The sequence below is a fragment of the Heliconius melpomene genome, chromosome 20 (assembly GCF_056956725.1).
Source record: "Heliconius melpomene rosina isolate 202511_hmr_F chromosome 20, ASM5695672v1, whole genome shotgun sequence".
Classification (NCBI taxonomy): Eukaryota; Metazoa; Arthropoda; class Insecta; order Lepidoptera; family Nymphalidae; genus Heliconius; species Heliconius melpomene.
In genome coordinates this window covers 5,696,853-5,719,775 of record NC_140408.1, presented here as the reverse complement: position 1 = coordinate 5,719,775, position 22,923 = coordinate 5,696,853, and the positions used below count along the sequence as shown (strand labels likewise).

The 22,923-nt window shown below is 30.1% G+C and overlaps 2 protein-coding genes across 5 annotated transcripts; both read left to right on the top strand.

Annotated features, from left to right (window-relative positions):
- The first annotated feature begins 1,729 nt into the window (after positions 1 to 1,729).
- On the top strand, positions 1,730 to 9,315 carry Gabat (4-aminobutyrate aminotransferase). The gene is made up of 9 exons (XM_085204236.1): positions 1,730 to 2,144; positions 2,722 to 2,831; positions 3,154 to 3,321; positions 4,378 to 4,656; positions 4,744 to 4,904; positions 6,562 to 6,712; positions 7,564 to 7,721; positions 8,035 to 8,294; positions 8,884 to 9,315. The coding sequence occupies exons 1-9, from the start codon at positions 2,084 to 2,086 to the stop codon at positions 9,000 to 9,002; spliced, it is 1,467 nt and encodes a 488-aa protein (XP_085060362.1). The 5' UTR covers positions 1,730 to 2,083; the 3' UTR covers positions 9,003 to 9,315.
- A 5,185-nt stretch (positions 9,316 to 14,500) lies between these two features.
- On the top strand, positions 14,501 to 22,788 carry mrj (DnaJ heat shock protein family (Hsp40) member B6 mrj). 4 transcript variants are annotated; one of them, XM_085204254.1, is made up of 7 exons: positions 14,501 to 14,716; positions 17,421 to 17,516; positions 17,772 to 17,881; positions 18,506 to 18,643; positions 19,677 to 19,859; positions 20,450 to 20,696; positions 21,271 to 22,788. In XM_085204254.1, exons 2-7 carry the CDS (start codon positions 17,452 to 17,454, stop codon positions 21,368 to 21,370), a joined length of 843 nt encoding a protein of 280 aa, XP_085060380.1. In that variant the 5' UTR covers positions 14,501 to 14,716; positions 17,421 to 17,451; the 3' UTR covers positions 21,371 to 22,788. The 4 variants fall into 4 exon arrangements, with proteins under 4 accessions (XP_085060380.1, XP_085060379.1, XP_085060382.1 ...); XM_085204253.1 differs by having other exon boundaries at positions 14,502 to 15,160; XM_085204256.1 differs by lacking the exon at positions 18,506 to 18,643 and having other exon boundaries at positions 14,509 to 14,716.
- Positions 22,789 to 22,923: the final 135 nt, after the last annotated feature.

The following is a 22,923-nucleotide window of genomic DNA, read 5'->3' as shown; positions in this document are numbered from 1 at the left end:
AAAATGGGTACTTATTTGACATTTAATCCCAAAACAATTCTGAAATAATAAATGAGTGAGGAAAGTAACATATTTTCCTTAATAAATTTTGGTAATATACAAGATTAATATAATAAAAGAAACTTATGTTTTTTTTTTAAATATACGCATAAATTGCGTAGTAATAGTAAATTATATTTACTCTAAGTCCTAAATAAGTAAAACGCAATTCCGAATTTCGGAATACTGAATGCTTATATGAAATGAATAATCAAAAGTATGAAAAATGAAATCTTTGTCTAGTATGTCCTTAAATTTGATTTTTTTGAATGCAATGTAAACCGAATTGTTTAAGACATTTAAATTTATGACTTTTTATCAGCTTCACGCTGTATCTCGCACAAAGCAAGCCAGGCAGAGGGAACCTAATGATAAGACTTCCTGCCGAATTCTGGAGGCATTGCGTGTTGAGTGGCGGAACTCAACGCCACGCTTTTGCCTTGATACCTGAGCGAAGAAATGGAAATATAAATTTAAATAAATACTTCATCTCCTCGAGTGGGAATCGAACCCACGACCATTCGGTTTTACAGTCACACTTTGTCACCCTGCGCCACGACTGGCCAATTCTTGTTTTCTAACATAGTGTCGATCATTGGTTCTTGTTGCTTACTGGTGATAAAATATATAGTGCATTCTAAAGCTGGAAACGATTACACAATTGTTACCTATTTATTTATTTCAACTAACTAAAACGGTTACTATATGCTTAAAAATTATTATGCAATATGGTAAAAAACAATTGATATTAATTTATAAAATATATTTTTTATTTATATTATGTAACCTTTAAACGTCAACACAATAAGTACACTATATTCATTCCTACAAAGATTGTTGTACAAGTCATTAAGCAATATCCGCAATTTACTCCCTCATTCCTATAGAGTTGACCACAAAATAATATATCGATATTTAATATTTTTTAATTTATATAACATATATCAACAGATCTAGAGGCCGTTGTGGCGCAGGGGCACCAGCAAGTGGCTTTAACACGATGGTTGTGAGTTTGATTCCTGAATTCGAGTCATTTGTTAATACATTTATTTATTCGCACTTTAAAGTGCGACAAGCCACCGACCACGTAATGCCTCAAAAATTTAGCAGTATTAACTCTAGGTTCCCTTTGCCTACCCTCTTATATATATAGGATGCAGGGTGAAACTGAAAAAAAAATATATCCATCAATAAAATGATAAATTATTCGGACATATAATCCATGATTTTATGAGATTTCCATGTGGTGATTTTGTATTTACTTTCTAAATAAAAGCATATAAATTTGAAATATGTAAACGACGAATAGTAAAAGTACAAAATAATTTAAAAAAATAAAAGACTCGACAGCTTAAAACAAAAATAAAACAAGTCTATTAGTTTCTTGTAAAGATTTTTTTGATTAAAAAATCGGTCCGTTTGTTTGGTCTCAACATAAACAAACAAACATACACAAACGTGTACGTAGACTGATAAACACACACACACTAAGTGTTCGCATTGCGCAGTTGGATAATATAGAACATCATGTAAATAATAAGTAGAGTTTGACATTTTTTTATTTATTTATAAAATGTGTACATTTTTAATAGAATTATATTGAATGTGTAAAATTTATTTTCAACGATATCTATATTAAAATTTGATTTTTCATGTCTCTACCCTCATATAATCAATATAATATGATCTCAGATAATGACAGTTCTTTGTGGGTAACACTTCAGTAGTGTTGAGTCTTGAGTATTGATATTTGAAATTTTATCTTTAAAGGCGCTTGCATTTAAATATCTTTTATCAAAGTATTTTAACGCTCAATGAAAAATTGAAGTTGCTAAGCGCTGATATATGCAGAATCCTATATAAAAGGATTGATATTATCTTATCCAACAGTATAGTGATAAGATTTATAATAGTTTTAAATGTTTTATGAGTTTTGTGGCAAACTGTGAATTGATTAGTTTCTTGGTCGTATAGATTTTTCTTGTCTATAAATATCTGAAGAATTCTCATTTTAACGTAAATATTAACAAAATTTGGTAAGAAAATGTTTTGTTCGAGAGCGCAGTTCATGAGAAAACAGATTAAAACTTTACCGTCACTACAATGTAAGGAACAATTTATATATTTCTTACAACTTTATAACATTGCAATTTATCATTCAGACGATATCTCAAAAATACATACAATAATCATAAATATAATTGACTTTTAATACATAACTCTACCTGTAAACTTTTTATTTAACTTGTATTATATCATCAGTCAACAAAAAAATACAGAGTGAAGAAATGAAAATATAAATAATTATATAACAGAATGGAGACTGAGCCCACAACCGTTGTGTTACAGTCACATGCTAGTGTCCGTGCTCCACAATAGTCCTTGTTTATTTTAAGACACTTGTCCCTGTTTTCTGCGGAATTATGGACGAATTGCGTGTTGAGTGGCGGAACTCAACACCAGCGTTTACTTTGACACCAGAGTGAAGAAATGGAAATATAAATTTAAATAAATATTTCATTTCCTTGAGTGGATATTGAACCCACAACCAATCCGTTTATTGTCACGCTTTGTGCCCCCACAACTGAATTTATTTAATTTATTTTAATAATTGTTAAGATTATTAAAATAAATTAAACATTATTTCTTTCTACAACTTGTGTCAAATATGATTTTTCTTAGGCTCTAAGAAAATTTCAAGTGTAATAGTAGAACCAGAAAAACCTAATATAAAAACTTCAGTACCTGGACCGAGATCAAAAGCACTCCTAGATGAATTATCTGCACTTCAAGTAAGTAGCTTTTTTATTAATTATACAAATATCTAGAATCCTTAAATACCTTTAAAAATAAAATACCTGGTAATTTTATGGATGCAAAATATTCCTGATGCAAATATTTTACATATTAAGGAACTGCTTGTCTACTAGTGGGTGTGTATCCTCAATAGGGGTTATCTGATATAAAATGTATAATAATGCAAAATTTATAATAATACTTTTTTAATTCTGTGTTGTACCTGAAAGGTTAATATTCTTTTTCACTTTTCATTTTGCGATAAGTATTTTTGTCTTTTAATTGTTTAATAATCTTGATAATTGATTTAATTTGCAGCAAGCGGATTCTGTTCAATTGTTTGCTGATTATGACAAAAGTATTGGTAATTATTTTGTGGATGCAGATGGAAATGCTTTCTTAGATGCCTTTACTCAAATTTCCTCTATACCAGTTGGTTATAATCATCCTGAGTTATTGAAGGCTTTTGACGACCAACATAATTTGGTAGGTCTATAGAAAATATATATCACGATAATAATAATACAGTAGTATTAACTAAAAAAACGACCCTTTTCAGAAGCTATAAATAATAATATTATAAAAATAATATTGTAATTATTGTATTAAGTTTATGAATAAAATAATACTGAAGGAATAATCTTAGATTTTCAAGTGAAAGCTATATTTCTGAAAGTATCTATTAACAAAATTTGTATTTGATTTGAAAATATTAATTATGCATATACTACTGTTATTTTGAAATAACTTTTAAAATCAACAATTGCTCTTTTCAATGACAATGTTATAGTTTAAATACTACATAAACTGGCAGATTTCCTGCATGACATTCAATAAAATTAAATTCAATAAAATAAAATTAATACCATACATTTTTATCCTGTAACTATTCACTTGCGAGATGGGAAAGACACTGTTGCGACACTACACAACATAAATTGAAAATGTATCTTAGTACAATGAAAAAATACTAATTGATGACTTATTGCAACATAGGTACATATAAAAACAAAAACAAAAAAACGTAGGAGTGGATTATGTATATTCCACTGCTAGAAGAGCATTGAATATTAAGACCAACGAAAATTCTTCAGGACCTTGTTAGAGATTTTGGCGGGCCCTGGAGCCTTTTTGGAATTAAGGTCCTTCGGAATGGACTTGACATCTACGTCTCGCAGGCACCTGTCGATGGCATTGAAGCCCACTCTATGACCTCGGAGTCTACTTTCAAGACTACTATTGACACAATTTCATTGCTTTTATAGTCTTTTTCACCTATTACTACCCTCTTTTACTTGAATTTGTTGTTAATATTATATATAACAAAATAAACCAAAAATATAGAATAAACTTACACATAATATGTTTAATGTTTAGAAACATACATTTAAAAGAATTCAAAAAGAATTTTTATTTGTGGTATATCGATTTGTTATTTATTAAGTAATGTTATAATGTACTGTTAGTGCGATATACATTTAATATTTTAATAATAAATCATTTATGAAATTAACAGTAATAGGTATTTTCTAATTATTTTAGAAATCTTTAGTAAACCGCCCAGCCCTTGGTGTTTTTCCCGGAGCAGATTGGCCGAAGAAATTAAGGAGTGTTCTCATGGGAGTTGCACCACATGGTTTAAATGGAGTGTCCACAATGATGTGTGGTTCATGTTCAAATGAGAATGCATTTAAAACAGTTTTCATGTGGTACCGCAAGAAACAGCGCGGAGGTAGCATTGATTTTACTCCTGAAGAAATGTCTTCTTGTATGATTAACCAGCCACCCGGTGCTCCGAACTTATCAATTATGTCATTTGAGGTAGTAATAGTGTATATAAAAAATATTAAAGTCGTACCTGTAATTTTTTATGTAGTAGTAATATTAGAATGATTTTTAAAATCACAGGGTGCTTTCCACGGCCGTACGTTCGGTGCACTATCTACTACGAGGTCTAAACCCATCCATAAACTGGATTGTCCTGCATTCGACTGGCCCGTAGCACCTTTTCCGAGATATAAATATCCACTTGATCACTTCCAATGTGAGAATCAGAAGGAAGATGAAAAGTAAGTTAAAAGTATACTTCATTAATTTAGACATTTTCAAAAATGTTTAGGTAGGTATATTTGCTTTTTCCTAGACGTGAGTTCCAAAAGTGTTTTTGGGCCTAATAATATGTCCATCGAATTACTTGCAATAACGAAATCATTAAATTTATAATAATTACAGAATCAGATTTTTAATATATGACAATGCCTACTTAGAGCTTGGTGCTATTGTTAAGGATTTGGACATAGATATTATATTTTCCTGGTCACCTACAATTGAAAAGATTAAATAAGTCTTGCCATTAAAACCAAAATATCCTTGGCCGAAACTCTCTTCATTCCTATACTAGATAATAATATGTACATGTATCATCTATTTAACAAAAATGAATATTATAGTTATCTGTATGCTTGTTATGTACGTAAAAAATTAAATTAAATTAGCTAAAAGCTATATCCCACATGCAGCAGAATATGCAGAGGGTACCTAGTGTTAAGACACTCCTTTGCCGCTTTTTCGCCGGATTCCGGAGGCATTGTGAGTTGAGTGGCGGAAATACACGCCTGACTTTGCCAGAGCGAAGTAATGAAAATATACATTTAAATAAATCTACGTTTACCTCCCGAAATGAGTATTGAACTATAATCTATAGCCATCAATCATCCTGACAACGCGGGAGAATCCGCGAACAGGGCACCAGTTGAAAATAATTTATTTATTATGCATTAAATAGATCTATCCTAAAAAAAATCTAAATAATTTTCGTTATAATATTGAAATATAATCAGTGTTAATGATAACAACTGGTGATGAGGACCACAAAGTCGTGTAATAAGTAAGTACTCATAAATATTTACAGTAAATTAATCAATGTAAATAAAGCAACAAGGGCATGTTACATTGTTTCTTTCATAATGAAAATCACGACTTATGTGATCATGGCCGATACATTGAGATTTATTTACTGAAAAACAAAGTTATATTTACACGTTTTAATCAGGTGTATTATTATCATTATTAAGTACATACTAACTATTAGTAGAAATGCATATGATTTTGTAGGTGTCATAGAGCCGTTGTTTTAAATATGATGCAATGAATACATTTTATTTATTAACAAGTGACCTAACATACCTACTTTTATAATGCATACGTCACTTACATTCAATATATAAAACAATAGATAGACAGCTAATAAGCCTGTTGATCTTAAAATGTTGAAGAATGAATGAAAGCATGCAGTTTCCAGTCTTGTATTTTTCTCTTTACTGACTTTGCCTTGTTCAGAAAATGTACTGTCTTCCTACCTAAGTAGGATTTATTTTAATGTCTTATCAGATCACGTATTCCTATATATGTTTGTATGTATGTTTGAGTGTAAAGATGTCCCCACGATTTCCTTCGTACGTAAACCCAAAAATATCGTTTGCAGTCCAATCACATCCCAACCAAATGTTGACGGCATCTGCATTATAATTATGTTTGAGTAATAATGTTGTTTGACAAGATCTAACAAACAGAAACTAATTAATGTAATGGCTTTTAAAAAATATAAACTAAAAGAATTTTGTACGTTTAGATTTGCATTAATAACTTATCAAACAATCCGTTTTAATCGATTAAAGAAATCTAACTTCGAGTATAATATAAAAATATATTTAAAACATTTTATAGATGCTTGGAGCAGGTACAAGATGTTATCGAAAAATATAAGAAGAAAGGAAACCCAGTAGCAGGTCTGATAGTGGAGCCCATTCAATCTGAAGGTGGGGACCACGAAGCTTCACCGGAGTTCTTCCAAAAATTACAGAAAATTTGTCAGAAGGTTTATATTTTGTTTATATTTTTTATAGCTTCACGTTGTAATCAGCGTATAGCAGAGAGGGAACGTAGTTTTATGACCGAAAAGTTGAGAATTGCATGTTGAGCGAGCAATCGAATTATTTATTAATTCCCCCGAGTGGGAGTCGAATCCACATCTGTCGCGTTAACATTCAGACACTGTACCACTGCGTCCAAACGGCCTTAAATTGTATACAATCCTTTTTATATATTTAATTAATTATGTAAGTAAAAATTATAATGTATTATGTAAACATGTAATGTAGATTAATAAACATGAATTACGTAAAATGATTGCGCGAAATTAGATTATTTGAAAGCTGTACAAATTAATTATTTTAATAATTTAATTTTAACATAGTATTACACAACATGTACAAGATACAAAAAGAGATTTTTTTTTCACATTGAATACGACTATCTTCATACTCACTTTGATTTTAGTTAGATTTTTATTTGCTTTACCCCAAATTCACATTACCGAATTTAAAATACTGAGTTATAACTGAACCAATTGCTTTGAATGGGATCAATCAAACCAACCAACAAATTGTAAATTAATCATAAAAAGAACAATTTCTGAAATTATTAATTGTAATACTTAGAAGCTATTGTGTCACAGTCGGACAGCGCACTGATTAATAATTTGATGATTGTGGGTTCAAAACATATCCCGAAAAATTACTTATGTTCATTCCTCCGCTTGGGAAAGCGCAGCATTACGCAGTTAGAAATCGGGCGGAAAGAGGGAAACTTAGAGTTCAGACACTGAGTGCTCACCCCTGCCTTGTTATATTCGGGATAAAGCGCGAAACTAAAAGATACGACTTTCAGAATGGCGTGGCTTTAATTATCGACGAAGTGCAGACGGGGTGCGGCCCGACGGGAAAGATGTGGTGCTACGAGCATTTCAACTTGCCTTCTCCACCAGACGTTGTTACTTTCAGCAAGAAAATGTTGACTGGTGGCTTTTATATCAATATTGAACAGAAGTAAGTGTGGGAGCATAATACCTTCTTGAGAAAATTAATATTTGTACTTATTTGATTCTTTTATATTAGACAGATTTATAGATTGTATACTTGTTTTTATACCGACCTTAAAAATTAGTATTCATGACAAGTTAAATATTTTTATTACGTTTATACTCAAATGTAGTCATGCACGGCGAACTAAATGTAAGTTAAATATTTACTTCGCTAAAGTAATATTTTTAATTTAGTTCCGTACCTGAAAATGAAAAAGGGAACCGTTATAAAATTAAATTTCTCATTCAACGTCTCTAATAAAAAATTATTATTGTAGACCATCACATCCATACCGAGTGTTTAACACATGGATGGGCGACCCCGGCAAGTTAATTCTATTGGAGAAAGTGTTGCAAGTAATCAAAAATGAAAATCTTTTGTGCCTCGTCCAAGAAACTGGAAAGTGCCTCAAAAATGGCCTACATGATCTAGAGAAAGAGTTTCCAAATATAATTAACAGCGTACGAGGTCGCGGTACATTTTTATCTTTCAATTCTGATTGCAGAGATAAAATTAATGCGGATTTAAAGAAAAATGGTGAGTTTAATGCTTATTATTATAATAGTGACTATTAGGAATTATAACCAGCTTTTTCAAAAAAAAACCAAAAAAATTGGAATGCGTTGCTTTGGACCGTGGAAATTTGTAAAAATCTCCCTACAGCTAACAATATAAATAAGTTGTAACAAGCGTATAAGAATTTTGACCTAGTTTGAAGAGGAAGTATGACTTACTGGTTAGAGTGCTTGGACGATTTGCCAGAAGCCCGGGTTGAAATCGCACTACATTCAAATTTCTTTTATTTCTTTTCTAAAAAAGTATTTTTCTTTTCTAAGTGTACAATAAAACTTTAAAACTGTCAAAAATCACCTTTAAGTTGGTTAACCCCGTTTCTGAGATTAGCGTGAACAAACACTCAGACGAACAGACAACATTTAAAAAATCATTGTTTTGGATCCTTTTTATTACATTGACAAATGCCCTCAATAATAATTTATCCGATATATTTTCCAACGACAGTCACTGATCAGTTACGATTTTATTATAAGTATAGATCTAAATATACACAATTTACAATTAGGTTACAATTACTGTAACTTGTAATAAAGAAATAACAAATTTCCAGGTGTGCTCGGAGGCGTGTGTGGCGAAAATACTATACGCCTCAGACCAGCTCTAATCTTCCAGAATAAACATGCTGAAATATACTTAGATATTTTACGTAAAACTTTAAAAGAAATATAAATATATTTTTCTTCTCTTCCAATAACTAGGATATGATGAAATGTTTTAAGTCTGTGATGACTTACAGTATTATTTAAATGTTGCTATTTTAAAACTATAATATATTGTAAAACTTTTAAGTGCCATATACATATATATAGTTGTATAAGTTCAGATTATTTTCTATTTTTGAACTACTTTGTCGTTTTTTTATACTTCTTTTAAATTGTTAATTGCATTTATATACATTCTTGATATTGAATAATCGTATTATAGTCAAATGCCTCAATAATGTCTTCCATTGGATAGATAATAAAACTTTGAAGTTATAGTATTAAAATGTTTTATTTAATATATAATATACTCTCTTTTATTTTCGAACCCACAACTGTCGTGTTACAGTCACATTCTACTGGGTGAACCAGCCCAGAGAAGAGAACAGTACTCCATATGAGGCCGAACTTGGGCCCTGTATAGGGCCACTATAAAGTATACACTATAAACATTAGAATTTAAAAATATATTATACCTTGATATCTTGTTAATCTGGTAGGTAATACACTCATGATTTATATTATCTATTTAACTGGTAATATTTAAAAGTGAAACTTGTATATGCATGCTTTCTTAAAACAACTTTGGACAACATCTAGTAATTAATTAATCATAAAAAGATAAACCGCTTTCGTATAGCCTAATACAGTATACGAGACAACTAGTTGAGATCTAGTTTAACGTGTTTCTTTATTTACGTATTAGTTAACTATATTTTTTATATAGGTATGTCCGAAATGATGATGATTTCACAAATTGCCCTGACAAAATACCTGTCGGATATTTGTTTCTGGGTTTAGGGGTGCGCGAACGAGCCATCACTATCATATCACCCCTATCCAGTCATGAACGCTTGAGAACGGCAGTTTAAGAATGAATGTTTCGAAGACAGAGCACGATCTAATGGGGCCCTGAACCGGCCCTTCAGTCGGAAAAATTCAGGTACTTTGGATCCGTTATGCACGAGTCCGTGGGCTTCGGATAATACCATCGGAATTCAAGGGGCTCATATAAAAAAATAATAATACTCATATAAAAGAGTAAACTCCGACCGCTTCCTTTATATGGCAGCGAATGTTGGACAACACTATCTCGGCTCACTCAGTAGCTTCGCGTCACGGTAGTCTTAGAGTTCGTGACGTAGCGGATAAGCTCCTAGAGCCGCTTTCAATGGTATGGCCACGTTGCGCGTCAGCCTAGTCTTTAGCAATTTATAAAATAAAATTAAAAAATTAGCTGTCACTGAAAAATAAATAAACAAGTATAAAAATAAATATTAAATAATATTAAATAGCGTATCTTATATTTAACCGCTACACTACACACTTAATAATTACGTAGCTAAAGAAATACAGCGATTTTTATTAAAGCACTGGCTCTATGGTCGTTTGAATTTATCATGAAACTAAATGGCGCGAAAAAAATATATTATGCTAAATATTAGAAAAAATATCGATTTTAATTTACTTTGTTTATTCTGAAGTTTAAAAAATTATCGATCATTGGTCCTTGTTGGTTCTTAATTGTCATTACTATTTGCGGAATAATATAACTTTTGAATCACTGCTTAGTATCAAAAGCAGATTAGACGGAGGATGAAAACGAAAGGAACCTAATGTTAAGACACTGTTCTCCACTTTCCGCTCAATTTCGAGATATTACGTTTTGAATGGTGGGCTGGTGGCACTCATCGCCGTGCTTTGTCTATGAGAGTGGGCAACTGAAAATAATTTAAATATAAGCCTAATTCATACATCCCTCGAGTGGAGATCAAACTTACAACTATGGTGGGTACTGTACCCGGCCCGACTTTACCTACTGACTGTATACGGCCTCTTACATAAGCTAAACGTGTTGCTTTTTTTATCAATTTGATAAAGATTATTAAAAATTTAATTTTATTTTATCCACTTAGCTTTCACAAATTATAGAAAGTATTATGGATCAGGTTCAACATGCGTCAATTTTAAATTTGAAGGCAATTTATCACAGTTATGTGATTATTACAGAGTTAGAAAACATATGTTTTCACTAGCTTTCTCTTTTAACTTTGTAGGTTATACGTGTTGCGACGATGTCATTAAAATATTTATTTGATAATACATAATAAGTACTTTATATTTTCCATATTAATGTAGGCTCTATCAAGATCAGAAGACGATTACTATTTACACTTTCTTGAACAGCTAACGTGTAGGATTAGTAGGTTCATTAAAAATATACTCATCTTCACCCAATACAGTCCCAACGATTATCTACCGTTCACAAACAGAGAAATATTATAGTTTTATGTTTCAATAATATTTGTATATCCCTTTAAATGTTCTTTCATAAATATATTTAATATACAGACTTAATTATTTACTCTATCAATATATGTAGATAGATAGTAAATGTGGGTGTTGAGGACTGAAAATAGATATACCTACTTACTGAGTCATAAAATTGTACCTACTTAATTATGACACAATACTTTCACGTAAATCACTGCACTGTAGATAGCGCCAATTTTATAAGAGAATATGCATAACTAAATACACTGAAAAATCTGAGTATTAATAGATACATTGCTATTTTACTCTAAATTTAGAATACTTACTTATCCTATATCTATGTAAACATTAAGACGGGAAATTGTCAATAGCGCTATTAATAAAGCTCTTAAAAATAGACAATCTTATGTTGGGAGTACCTACTATAATAATATATGTATTAAGTACGAGTATATACTATATATATATGTAACACTAGTTGACTTGAGCGGCTTCGCCCGCTTGAACTATACGAACATTTATTAAATATATTTATGAAAATATTGTCAGTTTAGAGGATGAATCCTAATAAACCATGAAACACGTGTTCAATGAAATTTTTTTAGGCGTCTAAATTTCAAATCTTATAAAATTCGGTGGCGATTTAAAAGGTTTTCCATAAAACTTTCAATCCCTATTTATTTCATTCCCTTAGGAGTTGATTATTGCAAATTCCCGTCTTAACGAGCACCTACGTCATATAAATAACTCTTATGCAAAATTTCAGATTCTAGCTATTGTAATTTCTGAGATTTCATGATGAGAGTTTATTATTTATTTTATAAAAGAATTTGTGTAATTCTCATGTTTAAGATATGTAAGACTAAACTCCAGTTTCAAAGCATGAATGACTATTGTCTATTTATAAATAGAGGAAAAAAATATTGCATTAGGTACTTTTGAATATAGGTAATATCTGACATCAGAGTGACCTTCCGCAACACCTACCCAGCGTGGGTGGAGTGCGGCGCTTTCCGTATTTTCAGACTAGTATAAATGCGTTACAACTGAAAAATGCGCTATATTTACTCCATTTTTTTAAAACTGTCCCTAAAGATGTAATAGGTCGCGAAATGAGTTAGTGAAATTTATAATTTACGAAGTCATTAATAAATTATTAACGAAATGTAATAAATTATTATATTTTAGTATAAAATTATATTGCTGATTTTTTGTGCGATATTATCCTTTTATTAAATAAAAAAAATAAGTTAAGTGCTAGTCGGACTCGCCCACAGAGGCTGCCATAGAAATTTCATACAAAGCAAAATCGATGCAAAAAAGCTCGTATCTTTGGATTGCGTTGACTTAGAAACTTGCTTTAAGGGACCATGAATATTTCATATTAAGTAATTCAGCTTAATACGTTCACGTGATCTCGAGATAAATGTTTGATAGACGGACAGACGGACAACAAATTGATCCTATAAGGTTTCCGTTTTACCTTTTCAGGTACGGAACCCTAAAAAAGATAATTAAACAAAGTAGGCCCTCGAATAAAATCAAAAAAGTACTTTAGGTTAAATGGTTAATATGCAAAACATGCACACATTGAGGTACCTATTGAGTTCTTTGTGTTCGAGCCGGTTTATTGACCTAGTTAAGCAATGACTCGTTCGCGGTTAAACATAAAGGTCGTAAAGGTACAATTACAATGATGGTCACTAACCAAAGTATCATTGTCATTAACAATAATGCCTTACGGTTTTACTCTACCTATACATTGGTATTGATATATGCATGCAATATAACGCTTACAGCTATTTTTTATGGGGAGCAGGGAGTGGTGTAGCGGAAAAAACCCTTTTAAAGCTAAAGTCAAGCCTCATCTGGAAAATATACTAATATATGATACTAGTTTTAGAAATCACTTTCAGATAAGAAGTCTGATTGATTTCTCGGTATATGGCGTTTCGAGCGTGCCAGTTGAGCACAATTCATTTCGCCAATGTCACGTTGTATGGAAAACACACGAAGGAAATTGAATAAGAAGTCTGACTATTTAGAAAATATAAGATGTCGTGTAAAAATTGGTAAAGCAACCAGGAATATAATATTTCAAAGTTCAAACAATGATCAATGAGTTTTAAAGTTGGCGGCGCGGCTTTGGCCGCTTAAACCATAGTCTTATTTATTAAATAAACAAGACTATAATAATAATATAAGTACCTATGATATTATTTTCAATTTTCGATATGATTAGTAAGAAAATTATTTACTGTACGTTTATTCACATTAATTACAAAAACGTCTTATCCGTTTTATTTATAATTTTCACTGTTGTATTTTAGAAACCTGCCCTTAAAAATTTGTCTTTATTTTATTTCGATCAGTTTATAAATAAGAAAGTTATAATATTTAAAAGAATGCTCTTCGACAAAATTGTTATAAATATCTAATGTTTGTTCTTTTATGAAGTAGCTGAAACTTTACTATTTTTATTTTATAAACTATATTTATATAGTTATAAATATATAAGAAAATATTATAAAAAAATATTAAGAAATGAAAATAATGCAGACTAGTAAATTAATAATTTTGTAGTCCAAGCGGACGAAGCCGCGAGCGGCTACCTAGTTTCATAATTTATCTGTGCCAGTATGCCTATTTATATATAATTACATCTCGCACTTTCAATGTTGAAAACGTATAAAAATCAATTAAGATAATTTTCAGGATTTTAAATACCTGCCATATAATATATTTATTGTCATAAGGGTTTTTGTGAATTTTCACTAACTATTATATATACTCTTTTAAAATTCTATCGCCAATTTACTTCATTGTTTATTTTAATACAATCCACATGACTTTACTAAAACTGTCATCCACTGTGTTCGGATACTTACTAGTGTATAAACACTTTCCTTTTTATTATTTCTAGCAGTTAAATATATGTTCCTTTAATAAAAAAATTTTTTTAATAAATATATTTTTTACAATCGCTTGTTTTATTTGACAGAACGAATTATTTATTTTTTAACTTAATTAATCATAAACCAAAAATGTACTGGGATATTTTTATATTCATAATTTTTTGTTAAGCATTCGTAAATTATCAAGATATTAAACATTAATAACAACTGCATACTGTATTTTGATTGAAAAAAAATACATAAATTATATTTTATATAAAAAAAATCTAGTCATAGTGTTGTGCCTTTAAATGTCTCTGTTAATAATTCTTAAATTAAATTAATTTAAGAATTTAAATCAAATGCATTTAAACTTCACTTGTTGAAGGTGCCTTCACACGTGTGTAATATTTAAAGTTAGAAAAAGCGAATGAAATTATTCAGTTGAGAACTCAACTACTCAGCACTCACTGTATTGAACCAGTCGTTGGGTGAAAAAATGTGCACAGCATAGGTCAGGACTGTTAGACTTACAGTTTCTATTAGTCATATTCATTTGGTAGTAGAGTGTAGTTACAAAATATATTTTTTAATATTTGAAAGTAAAGAATAATTTCCTACTTCTAGTCTTATGTTTATTGATTTTGTTCGCGAGAATTTTCCACTGGCTGACGATTTTTGCCAACAAAGGTGTGATTAGATTACAGTGTTATTATTCTCAATAATACGAACGATCATTAGTGTCATTGAATAAGTCCAATCATCCGTTTAGTCCATGTGCATTTTAAGTGATTAATTTAACAGTTTTTTGATCACCTAAAAAAAAGTTGACTATATATGTAACTTGTAGTGATAAGTTTTCCATTGTGTCATTACGGGAGGTTGGCAAATATTTTGCCCCCCGCGATTACCTGCTCAACTCGAAATTGGATGTTATTGCTAAACAAATGTTATAAAGGTTTGTACGAGTTCATGTTATTAAAAAAATCTATCATTTACTTTTCATTTACATATTACGAAATAGCAGGTGTCTTTTACAAGATATTGGATGTTGTGTCATTTTAACATTTAAGTCTACATCATACTGTGTAGGTGTTGAAAATTATTTTATAATTTCTCTAGATGTACGTAATTATTCATGACGATTTAGCTATTTTTAAACAATATAATTTTAGATTTTAAATATTACAAAATCGAATACTTTTATTGTATGTAAAATCTATGACCCAAAAATTCCTGAAACAAATTGAGAATCGATTATTAATATAATAAAAATATGTACATAATATATTTTCTATAATTAAAAACAAACGAGTATGTAATGATATTTCACACTATGTACTGATTCATCAATAACATTAATATGTGAGTGATACATTACTAAAAGTCATAAAGTATAAAAGCTTTTACTGTTGACTTTATTGTCCATATCTGTTATGATAGCTTAAATTTTTATGATTTTTTATAAATATAGTCAATAATCAATGTATAAGGTTCTATAAAGGGACAATAATTAAAAAACTATTTATTCCATTTAAATTTCTATTTAAAGCAAATGTTCTTTTATTCGTCTTTTCACTACAATAAATTAACAAGAGCTAATTTGCGAATTTGGTAATACTTCATTATCATTCATTCATTTGGTAATACTTTATTTCAAAATATAAAAATTTGGAATATTCTGCAATTTTGAAGTAATTTTAATTACTGCTCTTGTAACATATGCAATTTATGTTAAAATTAAAGCATAACAATTATAATGTTGTATACTAAAGTATTTTTTAATAATATTATTTTTATTATAATTAACTATTCTACAATTTTAAAGTAGATACTTTATGAAAAATTTAATTCTGGACATAACATAACTTATGATAAAAAAAGATTTCTCAATCAATTATGTGACATTGTCACTAGAGTCCTATAAAGGTGGGTATATTAAGATAAAATACTCATTATGATTCTTATTTTTAAATTGTAAATTATGTTTTAAATTCTAAAAATGTGCTTATATTTTAATACCGAGATAATGAATAAAACCAATTATTTTGATCAGAATTTGTAAAATCTTAACATAATATATTAGAAATTAACATCCAAGGTAAATTAATATTTACATTTTAGGTACTCTAAAGTTAGATAAAATATTTTTATTATATGATGGGTTTTGGTACAATTTTATATGTTTTATTTGATTTCATTTGAGTTGTATTTCAAGTTGGTGTTCACTTTTCCATACTATTATGATGCATGTAAATTAATAGAGACACCTGTGAAACATATGTCAAATTTTTTATTCTCTACACATAATCATATGTAGCAGTGTGAATCTTTACTATTTTTTTTGTGTTTAAAAATAAGACTTGCTGGTGGATCCATCCTATATAAAGCTATACCCCATTTTTATATATCATAAACTAATATTATAATAATTATTGTCAAGGCACAACAACCATAATCACAACTGGTGCATTTACAGTTACATGATGTGCTACTGTCCCACCATGGTTTCAGTATGATATAAATGTGTGGAATAAAATGTTGAGTCAATAAGATATTTAAAAAGTCAATGTCATTGTGCTGCAGCTGTACAGCATCTGAATATTAATGCAATGATTGGGGGTTTGATGTGGGAATTAATTATTTAATTCCCTCACACTGTTAACAAGACAAAGTTTTCCCTTGCCTACCTTGTTAGATGCAAGACAATTTACTTTAATTGTAAATTGGCTATTTATTACTAAGACTTATATTTTTTGACAATTGAAAGGAGCTTGTTGGTTTATATTTGCCTAGATTACAAAAAAATATTTTGCAAAAATTAGCAAAATTTATTTTATTTATTTATTTATAACATTTAGCAAAGTTATAGAAGAAACAATTTGTACAATAATAACCACATTAGTGAAGCACTGTATCACTGTGTAAATTATGTCATTCTCATTATTTTTAATAAGAATTATTTTTGACATTTTTTAACTTATCATACCTTCTTATGATTTATTAAAAATACTTAAAATATGATATTTTTTTGTATTTAATACTTCATGTTGTGTTAGAAAATAATGCTATAGAGAATACAATGCACCTTTTGAGCATTCTTTATTATATTTGAATAATTACACAACAAAATGAAAATAACAACAAATTAAATTTTGTAGTATATGTAATTTTATATATTTTTGGCTACTATAATCTAAAATATAACATAATTTCAGATATTATTACACCCCTTGAGGGACTTTAGAGATGGTGGACTACTATAGAATACTTGGTGTTTCTCGAAGTGCGACAGATGCAGAAATTAAGAAAGCGTAAGTATTTGCTTAATATTTTTTATATATTTTGTTGTATAAAACTATGAAATAATAAAAAAAATAAAGTAACCGCAAGATAAAAATTTGGTCTTAAGAATCATATTAAAAAAGTGTTGGCAATGTGTTAATAAATATGATTAACATATTGTTTGCTCATTAACTTATATGTTCATTTTTATAAAATATAAGTTGGCTTATTATTTGATCATAGTAGCTGTATAACATAAATGTATATTATTTTTTAATTAACAGTTACAGAAAATTGGCTTTAAAGTGGCATCCCGATAAGAACCCTGATAATGCAGACGAAGCCAACCGAAGGTTTAAAGAAATTTCTGAAGCCTATGAAGTTTTATCAGATGGTAAGACTAATTATATCTTAAAATATGTTATGGAACTTAATAATCATATTTTTTTAATAAATTTAGGATTTATTGTTCTTTAAATATTAAGTTAGTTATATACAGTCACATGGTGGTAAGAATTTTAATTCTGCAATGTATGTTTTTTTAGTACAAATCAGTTTTTAAATGTCAAATTAACCTTTATAATTAATTATTAATAACAGATCATTCTCTATTACATTATTTTATATGACATTTTCTTAGAATATATGTAGACTCAAACCCTTTTAATATAAAAAATTGTAAAAATAATAGGACATAATAGATCGATAGGATAGAGTCCATAATATTGTTTTCTTTGTTTATAGTAAAACACTTGAATGTATTTTATTTTTGCAATAAACAACATACAAATTTATATTATACACACAGATATTGTATTATAGTGCTTATGTTAACACTTTCCAGTTATCAATCTTCTGCCTTTAAGTAATTACATAAAATAAAGTCTAATAAATGTTTTTATTATAATATAAAATTAATTAATAATACATTGTATACATAAATATAATCCAATATTAATGACAGAATGTATCTTTGCAAAGTTAGAATGTTGTCAAACATAATTTTATTGTTGGGTAGAAAACAAGCGGAAATTGTATGATGCACGGGGATCCAGTCACCACAGTCACAGATATCAAAGCAAGAATGGAGTTAATGGCCATCGGCACTTTAGCTTCAAAGGTTTTTTTGGAGACACACCATTCCACCGTTTTTTTGGTAGTTTTCCACATCATTTAGGGTTTTTAATTTGAATATTGCCATTTTAACCATATTGGGTACAAATATAATTTAAATAAAAGTTGAAACTATTTACAATTTCATTTTATTTAATGTCGTTTTTCTCGTGTTTATATATTTTCAAGTTGTATCCAAATAAGGTTATTCTATATATAATAATAGCATGAAAAGTTATGGCAGTATTCAAATAATTAATACTTTAGTATCATAACAATGGAGTTATTTGGCACCTACCCACTTAATTATATTGCTATTAACAATTATTCCCAGTTGTGTTTCTTAACACTAATCATATGACATGCTACTTTGAGCGATCTAATGACCTTTTTTGTTATCTGTAAATGGTATATATGAACATTACTATATTAATAAATAATGTGAAAGTATGTTGCGTGCGTTGTGGAAAATTTATTGTTGAAATTTTTGGCTGTTAAAATGCTTATTGCAGACAAATATAATTTTAACGCCGTTTTGCTAGCGTAGGTGTACAAATTTATAGCAGACACTCCGTGAGGGGTATCTCTCTTATTATTAACCCCCGACGCAAAAGGAGGGGCGTCATAAGTTTGTCTGTGTGTCTGTCTGTGGCACTGTAGCTCCTGAACTAATGAACCAATGAATGTGGGTTTTTTAACTGAAAGCCTTGTTCATTCCGCTGGTTCTTAGCTAAGTGTTATGAAAATCGGATAAGCAGTGTAAGAGCTACAAGCACTTTGCCAAAATAAGATAGTGATATTTTTTGTAGGGAGTTTTTTTTTTACTTTTAAATTTTGCTGGTAAGTGGTAAGTATTTAAAGTGTCAATGACTATTGAAAACGTTTTATATGGTTATAACTTATAAGCTTAATTGCCTTATCTAGGTTAAGGATCAGAAGGGATCAGATATTCATATGTTAATACGTCATGCTTATATCGAGAGCATTCATATCAGTTGTTCGGATATTTAGTGCTTCACATCCACGCAGTCGTGTTTGTGTAAAATTACAATTAAATTGTGTTTTTGTGTTTCCAGAGCGAAAGCGTCGCGTTTACGACCAGTATGGCAAAGAAGGGTTGAACAATAGTAGAGGCCGACATACTACGTCCGATGAGGACTATGATTTCGGCTACCACAGCTTTCCGTTTACATTCCGAGATCCAGAGGAGGTTTTCAGAGAATTTTTTGGCGGTTCTCCGTTTGGCGAATTATTTGCTGGTAAATAAACAGTGTTTGTGTATATACAATATTGACATTAAGGTCTTATGATCTTAACGAATGATTTTTTATGTTTGACTGGCAAATATTAACCTAATAGCTCATGAATGTGTGGACATTTTTAATATTAGGTAGTGCGAATTATACTCTAGATTTGTAGGTTATATAAATATTATAAAAGTATTTGTAAGTCTTTTTAATATAACTTTTTTTAGCTTTCCGCTTATAGTATTGTAGGCACAGGTAATCTAGTGTTAGGATACTATGTTCCCCCACTTTCCATCCAAATCCATTGCTATTTCCTGCGCTTTGTTTTATTCTCAGAGTGAGGAAACTAAAATAATTCATTCATACGAGTGGGAATCGAACACAAAACTTTTGCGTTTACAATCCGACCCTGTGCCTCTGTATTACACTACCTCCAACTATTTTTTTTTCCTGTTATTAAGTAGAGTATGATCATTAATGCTGAATGCCTTAGACGTGTTAGAGATATTTTCTAGGACCTTGACCTTCACTTTAGTTTCGAACTAATCTTTTCAAGTAGTAAAAGTGTTGTTTTTATTATCTAAACTGCTAAATATTTACAGACATAAACGGTCACGGGTGCCACCGCCGCAGTCACCACCCGGGCACGTCCCTCACGTCGTCGCTGTTCAGTCCGTTCGGGTTCGGCATGCAGGGCCTCGACGACATATTCGCGCAGGCCTCCAACGGGAACAGCTTTACTTCCTTCTCAACCTTTAATAGCGCGATGGCGGGCCCCGGCAGCGCTAACATACGAAGCACCACGACTACCACTCGCATTGTTAATGGAAAGAAGATTACTACTAAGAAGTGTGTATATATTTTGTCCTTATTATTGCTCACGATATATTCCGCTCATATCAGGGTAAACAGAATGAACCTGGTGATCTAGTTAAGACACGCCGTTCCCATTAGACACTTCCGTTACCTACTGTCCGCCGAATTCTAAAGACATTGCTTGTTGAGTGTGTGTGGTGGAACTCAACGCCGCGTTTTGACTCCGTTACCAGACCGCAGAAATAAAAATATTAAGTTTTGGTTTTATTGTCTATTAGACTGAGTGTAAAACATACAGAGTAAACAAAATGTAATAATTTTGCAGAAGGCATACTGGGACACATGTATCCATCTCCGCATTGTGAACAATATTTCAATGAAAAAAAAAGAAGATTTTATCTTTGCTCTAGGCGTAGACAAAAGGAACTTAGTATTATGACAATTGGTTCTCTACTTTCCGCCCAATATTCCAGACGTTTCGGTGAAAATAAAAATAATTCAGTTCCTCGAGAGGGATCATTTTCCAATATCATTTCCATCTCAATTTTACCTAATTCATTTACAATGCATATAAAAAGAAAGTATAAATAAAAACTCATGTTCTCAGGGTAATGGAGAACGGCCGCGAGACGGTGATGTCGTATGAAAATGGAGTATTGAAGTCCAAGACTGTTAATGGCGTGCCGCAGTCGCTCACCTATAGTTAAATACTACGACGCCAACGACCAAACCAGATCCAAATGACAACTACTCAATATTATTACTATATTAAACGAGTAACATGTTCCAACTTATCGTTTAGTTTCCCTTAATTTAATTAATGTAGTTCCGGCACTGTATATTTTAGTTATCTAAACCCTACTTAATTTAGTGGTAAGATTTGCTTTTTTTTTCTCTTTTGTAATTCTTCTAATTTCTTATTTTGTTAGTTTAAAAGGGCCAATGGCGGTGGCTGAGTCAAAATTGTCTACGCATAGTGTTCACATGGTTTTTGATCTCAATCTCTCGAACACGATGATGGCTGACGCTGTATACATATGTGCATATAAACAGTTAGTGTAGGTTATTAAATAACATTTTAATATTTGTAGACTGTTATTGGCTCCGATTTATATGTTAATATTAAATTAGTCAAGTTTTAATACGCCTATTTCACCATTATTGCCGGCTCGGGTTGGATGGTTATTTTTTAATTGATGAAGCTTTTTATTTTTACGCTTCGTTATTAATACATTTAAATTTTATACTAAATGCCAAATAGGTATGCGATTAAATATTTTTAGTTTTTGTGTTAGTCGGTCTTGACCTTCCTACAGTTAAGGTCAAATGCTCAGGGGACAACATGGTCCCATATGTTTTTTCATTATTTTTTCTATGAATACGATTTTATTATTAACATTCTTGCAGTATATAAATAGTTAGTACATATCTTTAAATAACTTGAGATCACACTTTCTTTGTCTTTTTTTACGATTAGCATACGTAATTTAATTGAATGAAATTTTCGAGAAACTTTTGTAAAAATGTAATCAATTTAGATATTTCACTAGCATTCGAGTATAGAACCTTTAAATAAAAATTAGTCCTATAAAAATATATTTTGTATATCGTAGTAAATACTATCTGTCAGTAAACGTCTCAAGTGATAGTGATTACCGTTTTGATGGGTTATTTTGACGTATTATATAAAATTACTAAGACTATAAAAAATTGTAACAGTTAATATCCATACTTACTTAAAAATGAAACAGAAGCTTGTTATTACAATGCATTCAATGTATTTTGCTATGCTATTCAGTAGGTACTTAATATTTTCCTATTTATTTTGCAAGAATTGTAATTTTTTTTAAATTAACTGTTTTAATATTGTGGCTTTTATCGACATTCTTTTTCTATAAATATGTGTTTAGATCATCACTACAAAATTCCTTATTATTATTGTTCACACGAGTGCCATTGCTATTTTAGAACTTTCCTCTTATGATCATATTGAAATGATATGTAAAAAGTAATTAATTGTAAATAAAGAATATTTCAATAATTTGTTTTCAATATTTTGTGTCTTGTGAAATTATTGTCAGCAGGTAATGAGCACTGTGAAGATAATAAACAAAATTTAATTGTGTATATTTGTTTTATTTTTTCTATTATAGTTGATACAAAACTAATTATATCAATCTAGAGGCCGTTGACTATAAATATATATACACGACAGTTGTCGGTTCAAATCCCACAAGGGTGAATGAAATATTTAATATTT

Bases quoted from the DNA above. Each gene is read 5' to 3' on its own strand.
- Gabat (XM_085204236.1), top strand. From the start codon at position 2,084: ATGTTTTGTTCGAGAGCGCAGTTCATGAGAAAACAGATTAAAACTTTA. The intron at 6,713-7,563 runs GTTTATATTTTG...TACGACTTTCAG, and splicing joins TACAGAAAATTTGTCAGAAG to AATGGCGTGGCTTTAATTAT. The intron at 8,295-8,883 runs GTGAGTTTAATG...ACAAATTTCCAG, and splicing joins TGCGGATTTAAAGAAAAATG to GTGTGCTCGGAGGCGTGTGT.
- mrj (XM_085204254.1), top strand. From the start codon at position 17,452: ATGGTGGACTACTATAGAATACTTGGTGTTTCTCGAAGTGCGACAGAT. The intron at 18,644-19,676 runs GTAGTTTTCCAC...TTGTGTTTCCAG, and splicing joins ACCATTCCACCGTTTTTTTG to AGCGAAAGCGTCGCGTTTAC. The intron at 19,860-20,449 runs GTAAATAAACAG...AAATATTTACAG, and splicing joins GTTTGGCGAATTATTTGCTG to ACATAAACGGTCACGGGTGC.